At 47.9% G+C, this 8,314-nt stretch overlaps 1 protein-coding gene across 1 annotated transcript in view; it reads right to left on the bottom strand.

Moving 5' to 3' along the window:
• COL13A1 (collagen, type XIII, alpha 1) overlaps nucleotides 1-8,314 on the bottom strand; it is a 308,444-nt gene that overhangs the window by 89,481 nt on the left and 210,649 nt on the right. The window contains exon 25 of the mRNA XM_015428404.1: nucleotides 7,599-7,643. Coding sequence (XP_015283890.1) covers nucleotides 7,599-7,643 — 45 coding nt within the window. The remainder of the gene's footprint in view (nucleotides 1-7,598; nucleotides 7,644-8,314) is intronic.

Raw genomic sequence — 8,314 nt, 5'->3', positions numbered from 1 at the left:
GCAGCGGAAGACATGACGACGGAAGAAAGAGCTGGCGGGTCAGCCATCGGTTGAAGCGCCTTCTCTAGGAGAAAAACTTTTAAACGTGCCGCTCTGTTTTTCCTAGTCTGGTTGGAAAACTGCGCACAATGCTCACAAGAGTCTGTTTTGTGGGTCTCCCCAAGGCAAAAGATACAGTACTTATGGCCGTCTGGGGGAGCCAATTTACTTCCACAGGAACGACAACGGTTGAAAAATCCCCACTTTTTAGACCTTTTTGCCTTCTTCTTCTCCATAGACTGAGGAGAAAAAGCCAGCGACAAGGAGGGGGGGGGGCCAGCGGCCCGAAGGCCTGAGGTAATTTTACCTCAAACGACGAAACACATACAAGGGGGGGGGGGGCCAGCGGGCCGAAAGCCTGAGGGAAATTTTCCCCAAACGACCAAAAACAAAAAGGCTCCTTTTTTTTTTGAAAAAACAGAAAAAGAAACTAAACTGAAGAAAAAACTAAAGCGAAAACGGAGAGCTAGTCACTAAAAGTGATCAAAAGGCAGCGATCCGGCCAGACCTCTCGAAGACAGGTCTGCTCAGCGCGGCGGAAAGGAAAGAACTGGCGGGATGTCCATGCCTGCCCTTCTGGGCATGCTCACTGGGGCTCCTGAGCATGCTCAGTAGGGCTGGCCACGAAAATCCTTCTAAAAGAGCTTGCTAGGCACCGGCAGATCCAGCGCAGGCGCACTAGATCCCATTGGTGTGAAGCACAGAGACCACGAAGAAGATCAAGCCATTGCAGGGCTAGTCCCTGGATTCCAGTGTTGGCGAGGTGGTGGATCAGTAGCTGATGGTCGATTGTATTGAATGCAGCCGTCAGGTCTAACAGCAACAGCACTGCCGATCCGCCTTGATCCAGGTGCCTTCAGAGGTCATCCGTGAGGGCAACCAGTGCCGTCTCCATCCTGTGACCCAGGTGAAAGCCGGACTGGAAGGGATCTAATATGGAAGTGTCATCCAAAAAGCCCTGTAACTCACTTGCCACTGCCCTTTCTATTATCTTGCCCAGGTAGGGCAAGTTGGAAACCGGCCGTTTCAAAGCCATAACTCTCCCTCCTCTTCATAATACCCAACAACTCAAAAGAAACAACATTAGGAAACTTTCCTAATTAAGAACTAAAGCCAACGACAGAAGGCGGAACTGCTCCAATTCCAGAATAAAGTGCTAGAGGAGATGGCCCAACCACTCCCTAGCCTATTGTCCCTTCCTATGGATAGCAACGTTGACCAGAAGATCCTAAATTCTGACAGGAGACCCTTCAGCACTAGGAGCCCATACCAGAGAAAACCTTGGGTAGGTAGCACTGCCCCACTCCTGGACAACTGAGAAGGAAGATTCACTGTAAGTGAAGCAAATCTTCTGCTCTCCAGTGGTCCTAGGGGTGGGTCAGTCTTTACTACAGGGATGTAAAAAAGCAGTGTGCCCCAGGGTAGGAGAATTCAGCTCCTAGGCTGGAAGGGTGTGCTGTAGGACCTTCCTTCCGAAGGTCAGTTTGGTTGAGGCCACCTTATATATCCTGTAGTGCCTGGTAAATGAGTGCACCAACCTCCAGGTAGCAGCCTTGCATATTATTTCCAAGGAAGGAAAAGACCTATAGGCTGCTGAAGACCTATAGGCCTCTCAGGGAGTGGGTCGTGATGCCCTGTGGCAGATCCAAACCTGTGGTCTTATAGGCCATGATGATGCACCCTCTCACCCACCTACTCAAGGTGGACATTGACGCTCATTGTCCCAGGGAAAACTTCCTGAAAGACACAAACATGGAGTCAGTCTTAAAGAATGGTTTGGTTCTGTCAAGATAGAAACTTAAAGCCCTCCTTATGCCTAAGCAGTGGCACTCCTTATCCTTAGAGTGCTTAGGATTGGGGCAAAAGGAGGGCAGTACTACATCCTCTGCTCTATGGAAGGTGGAGTTTCATTTAGGAATAAACAATGGGTTCAGCCTGAGTACTACTCTATCAATGTGGAAGATAAAGTTGCTTCTCCACAGAGAGGGCCTGTAGTTCAGACACCCTCCTAGCTGAGGTAATGTCCACAAGGAAGATGGTTTTAAAGGCTAGCTTGAGTGGGCATGAAGCCACGGGCTCAAAGGGGACCCTGGAAAGTGCTTTGAGTACTACATTTAGGCTCCTGGCTGGGAAACGGTGAACCTGGGAAGGATTTAGCAAGGAAGGTCCCTTGAGGGATCTCCTAACATGAGGGTGTTGGGACAGATCTTCCCCTTTTCTTGTATGCGTAATAGCGGAGAACCACCTGCCTTTTGAGAGTACTGGTGCTGAGCTCCTTATCCAATCCCTCCTGTAGGAAAGAGAGAACTTTACTGACACCGTAATAGGATCTACACTTTGATTAAGACACCATGCCTGGAAAACCTGCCAGGTGTTATTGTAGACCCTCATTTGTGGAGCCATTACTGGAGGCTAGCATGGAATTGATCACCCCCTCTGGATATCCTATCTCTGCAAGCTGTGAATGCTCAACCTCCAGGCTGTTAGGCTTAAAATACCTGGTTGAGAATGCTTCATTGATCCTTGCAGAAGTAGATCCTCCCTCAGTGGGAGACACTAAGGGTCCTTGGAGGAAAGCCTCATCAGGTCCTGAAACCATGACCTCCGTGGCCAAAAGGGTGCCACCAGGACTACTACTGCCCTTTGCTCTATGATCTTCTATATGACCCTCTGTATCAGCTGTACTGGAGGAAAGGCATAAAAAAGCTGACTTGGCCATTCGCAGCTTAGGGTGTCTACCCCAATGGCCTGAGGTGACTTTGTTCTTGTCATGAATTTTGGGACTTGGTGACTTTGATCCATGGCAAAGAGATCCAGTTCCACCTTGTTGAATCTGAGAGAAATCGGATGGAAAGTCTCCTTGTTCAGCATCCACTCCAATCGGTTCATAGTCCTTCCACTCAACTAGTCCACTGGGGAGTTGTCCTGTCCTGCGACATGCACTGCTTTTAAGGACATAACTCTCTGCCCAGTGCATTAGAATCTTGGCCTCTTTGTGAAAGGATCTGGTACCCCCTTGAATGTTCACATAAGCCTTGGCTGTCATGTTGTCAATATGCACCAGGACACAATGTCCTGAAAGAAGGTCCTGAAAATGCAGTTTTGTTGTTGTTGTTCAGTCGCACAGTCGAGTCCAACTCTTCGCGACCCCATGGACCAGATCACTCCAGGCCTTCCTGTCTTCCGCCGTCCTCTAAAGTTTGCTCAATTTCATGTTCGTTGCATCTATGACACTGTCTAACCCCAGCCTTATTGCTCTGACCTCCAGTAGGTTGATGCTTAGAACTGCCTCCTTTGTTTCTTATCGAGGTTTATAAGATTATGCATGGGAAAGAGCAGGTAAAGAAAGAGGTACTTTTCTCCCTTTCTCACAATACAAGAACTCGTGGGCACTCCATGAAACTGCAGAGCGGTCGGGTTAGAACGGATAAAAGGAAGTACTTCTTCACCCAAAGAGTGATTAACACATGGAATTCACTGCCACAGGAAGTGGTGGGTGCTACAAGCATGGACGGCTTCAAAAGGGAATTAGATAAGCATATGGAGCAGAGGTCCATCAGTGGCTATTAGCCACAAGGTATAGCTAGGGGCTCTGGGGCAAGTGATGCTCTGTCTTCTTGGTGCTTGGGGGGGGGGTCAACAGTGGGAGGGCTTCTAATGTCCTGGCCCCACTGCTGGACCTCCTGATGGCACTGGTATTTCTGGCCACTGTGTGACACAGAGTGTTGGACTGGATGGGCCTTTGGCCTGATCCAACATTGGCGTCTCTTATGTTCTTATGTTCTTATGACCAGTTGCCCTGTGCCATTCTCCCTTGTGCATGGGCCCCCCATCCAGTAAGACTCACATCCATTGTCATCTTGGTTCTCTTTGGCTCCCTTAGGGGAATCCCTTCCTGGAACCAGGAAGGAACAATCCACCATCTGAGCTCCTGTCTTAGGAATCCAGGTAGCTGAAAAAACTTGTACTTCTTGCTGGCAATTAGGTACTGAAACGGAAGCAGGAATCTGAAGCGGGTGGGCATGAAACCTAGACCACTGTAGAACATACTGTCGAGATACCATCATCCCTAATAGTTTGCCAGGAGCATCACTTCCACCTTGGGACTCTGGATAATCTCACCAACTATTGCTGATTTCAGCACAAATGGCAGCACCCAGTATTGGAAGCACCTCCCATTGTATGCAAAACATAGGAATCTTCTATGAGCGTCCCTGATAGGAATATGCAGATAGGTCTTGGATATATTGATTGATGCCAAAAAGTCTCCTTTCTTGATAGATGCTACAACGGACTGGAGGGTCTCCATTCTGAATCTCTTTGTCCTGACATGCCTGTTCAGCCATTTGAGATCCAGAATGGCCCTGACGTCCCTGTTCTTCTTTGGGACTATGAAAAGAACTGAATAGAACACCCCCCCGTCCTTTATGTTTCTGGCATTAGTTCTATCACCCCTATGACTAGTAGGTGTTGAATGGCCTTTTCCAGAAAATGTTTCTGGTCAGAGCGACTTCTTTGTATCTGAAGAAAACAATTGTATGACATCAAGCTGAATTCCAAAGAATAGCCATTGTGTCCAAGACCCACTTGTCGTTCACAGTGTGATGCCACTGAACTACAAACTCCTGCAGACGACCCCTGATTCTTGGGGTGCCTGAAGTCTCGGCACAGTCATGCTGAGGATCCCTTCTTGGGACCCTTGGTGCTCTATCCGGACTTGTTAAAGTTGATTGTTTTGCTACTGCCTTGCTGCTTGGGCTGCCATCTCCCTTTGAAGCTCCTAGAAGAGTTGGCCCCTGAGGTTTGTTTGGAATCTCAAAAGGAAGTCTCTCCTGGACTTACTGTCTTTCTTCCTGGAAGGCAACACCTTCTTCTTGTCCTTATCTTCCATGAGGTACTTGTTGATACCTTCACCAAAAAGGTTGCCACCCTTAAAGCGGACTCCAGCCACCCTGGCCTGGACTTCGGGATCTACCTCCCAACTCTGGAGCCAGGTGTTACGTCTGGCTGTTATGCTAGAAGCCACGGCTCTTGCTGATAGCTGGATGACATCCAGGGAGGCATCGGCTGTCTTTTTAATTTCGTTCTTGAGCTCCTTGGAGATATTAATGTCTGATGCTGCAAGATCAGATGCCCAGGAGTAGGCAGCTCTAGCAAACAGGGAGCATGCCATAGAGGCTCTCAAAGCTGTTGAAGAAGCTTTGAAGACTTTGCATAAAGCCTGATCTATCTGTCTGTCACAGGTATCCCTGGGAAAACCATCTGCTTCAATCGGAAGCATGGAATTTTAGCACAGGCCAAGAGATCATCCACCAGGGGCTTGAACCTCTTTGCCGCCTCTGGTAACAAAGAGTAGAACTTAGAAGAAGAGTTGGATTTATCCCCCACCCTTCACTTGGAGTCTCAGAGTGGCTTACAATCTCCTTCCCTTCCTCTCCCCACAACAGACAACCTGTGAGGTAGGTGGGGCTGCCAGAGCGCAGAGAGAACTACTCTTGAGAGAACTGTGACTGACCCAAGGTCACCAAGCTGGCTGCATGTGGAGGAGTGGGGAATTGAACCTGGTTCTCCAGATTAGACTCTGCCGCTCTTAACCACTACACCAAACTTAGAAATAATAGGGTGGTTAGACTTTGTTCTAGCTGGGCTTCCCATTCAGCCTTGACTACATTGTTAAAGATTGCAGGGAAGAGGATTCCGGAGGGGGCCACCCCCACCTTGGGAAGAGCCCTGTCTGACCCATCTGGGAAGTTTATGTCTTGTTCTTCCTTTCCCTTAGTGTTGCAAGAAATCTCTAATATATGCAACACCTTTGGCAATAATTTGGCATACCCCTCCTCGGGGAAAAGCTGTGTCTGCATTGTGATGACAATGGCCTCTTCCAACAGCTTCCCTTCCTCCTTCGTGGATGAGGAGTCTGAGACCTCAGATTCTTCATAGTGATGGCTCAGGAGGGGACTGGATTCCCTGCTGTGCCTAGAAGAGCTGTCTCTCTTTCTCCTTTTGGTTTGGGAAGGAAAGGAGGATGTTCTCTCTGACCTCCTGTCCCGGGAGGCTCTGCTAGATGAAGAAAGCCTTCCACATCTGACAGATGACCTGGAGGGTGTTCTCCTGGTTTGGCTGGTCTGACTCATGGCCTCTTTTATTTCCCTCTGGATTTCTTCCTTGATCCAAGCTAGCAAGTTGGCCTGGGCATTGTCCCTTGAGAGGTCTATGGAGTGGGCTCCTTCCCTTTCTTTATCCAGCTGAGGCCCAGAGACCGTGCTGTCTCTGGGTTGGAAGGTAGATAGGCTTGCCTTGGCTGCCATTTTCTGCCTTACTGTCCTCCTTCCCCCAAAACTGAAAGGGCTCTCCTCTGCTATGAGGCAGGCCCTTAAACAGTAAACTGACTGGGTCTTACTGGGATTCCAGAGGGTTGGGAAGGCCGAAGTTGCAGCCAGTGTGGTTTCCCTTCTTTAGAGCTGGCTCCCTCTGATGTTCCCAGGGCCATGCAGAGGGCTGAGGTGCTCTGGTGTGGCTGCTGCCGGCACTTGCACCCCTGTGGGAGAACTAGGAAAGCTCCCAGCCCTAGAGCTGGAGACCCCTCTGTGGTGCCAGACTTGGAAGCGTTGGGGTGTGAGGGAAGACCCTGACATCGTCGGCTACTGGGTTTCTCTCCATAGCAAAAAAAAAAAAAAGCTGCTGAGGAGACAAGGAAGCCCTTCCCGCTCCCCACAGGTCTTCTGCCCCAAAGCTTCTGACCTCTGCAAGCCTTGGGGGCTTCCTCTACTTTCTGTGTTTGTTTGTTTTATGCTAGTTAGCCATGACCACGGCGATCCTAAGAGTGCTGCCAGAGATGTCCTGCTGTTAGATACAGCTGAAAAAACTGAGGACTCCGGGGACAAGCCCCTCCCCCCAGGACTACAAAGCTGGACAACTCTGCCTTCAGAATGGAGGAACTATATCCCAGCAGGAAGGACTGCCCCTGGACCTCTGGAGAACTACATGCATCTGTTTGTGTTTTATATATTAATGCCTATACATGGGTCTGGGGAAGGATGGGGTGGGGAGAGAGGATTTCTTCACCTTGCCCTACCTCCTTCTTCAAATAATGTATTTACTTACAAATAAGTGTTACAGGATTTCTCTGACTAGCCACATTACTCCTGACTTGAAAAGACCAGGCTAGATAAATAGGTCTTCCAAAATTTATTCCAATGTAAATCCAAAACTTATTCCAATGTAAATGGAAAATCTCTATGCAAAAATCACCCTGGATTCAGAAAATCTAATGAGAATTATAGATAAGGAATGAGTTTACATTGTTGCCAATACAACTGATAACCTAGCATGAAGATACTCAGGCCCAGCTTGGGAGAACACTGGAAGTTCTGATACTGTATCGCTAAAGACAGGCATATTTTACAAACCTGAGTCTTCAAAACCTTTATACCAGGAATTTCAGTTCCAGGGAGAAGAAAATAACATCTTCTTTCATTTAAACCTGATATTAATCTGTTTTGCAAATCCATATTACTGATTCTGAAATGTCACTTGATACACTACATATGTATCCTTACTTTTTCACCATTGTGTCCTGGAGGACCTGTCAGGCCAACTTCTCCCTAAGGTACAGAAACAAGGGGAAAGAAAAATATAAAGAGCTATTTCACCTAGTTGTATATGAAGTTTGGGGTTTGGCTAACAAATGAATAGCATCTCTCTGCAATATGACATCTAGTAGCTCTTATGAATAATACCAGAATGCACCTGTTAGCTAATTCCATCATTACAATTGATCTCCAGGCAATAGAGATCAGTTCACCTGGAGAAATGGCTACCTTGGAATGTGGACTCTATGCATCATACTCCACTGAAGTCCCTCCCTTCCTTATATCCTGACCTCCTCAGGCTCCATTCCCAAAACCTCCAGGTATTTCCCAACCCAGAGCTGGCAATCCTTGCGGCAAACAGGAAATCCATACTGCATCTTTAGGTTACCTGATACAGAGGGAGGTGAGGCAGCCCCACTGCCTGTTGGGCAACCAAACCTGGGATTCCACTTGTTAAATAAAATGGAGAAGGGGGTGACTGAAGGCATCATATGGGAGTAACTGTGGCTGATTCATCTGCTTTTTCATCTTCAGGGTACAACTTGGCAAGGCTATTTGTATTATAATCAAGGTGCCATAGTGTTCTCATTATACAGAGAAAGATAAACGAAATCCAATGGCACTTTAAAGAGTAACAAAATTTATTCTAGCTTAAGCTTTCATGAGTCACAACTCACATCCAG

The sequence above is a fragment of the Gekko japonicus genome, unplaced genomic scaffold, assembly GCF_001447785.1.
Source record: "Gekko japonicus isolate JY-2015 unplaced genomic scaffold, Gekko_japonicus_V1.1 scaffold672, whole genome shotgun sequence".
Taxonomy (NCBI): domain Eukaryota; kingdom Metazoa; phylum Chordata; class Lepidosauria; order Squamata; family Gekkonidae; genus Gekko; species Gekko japonicus.
This window is presented reverse-complemented; position numbering and strand designations above follow the sequence as displayed.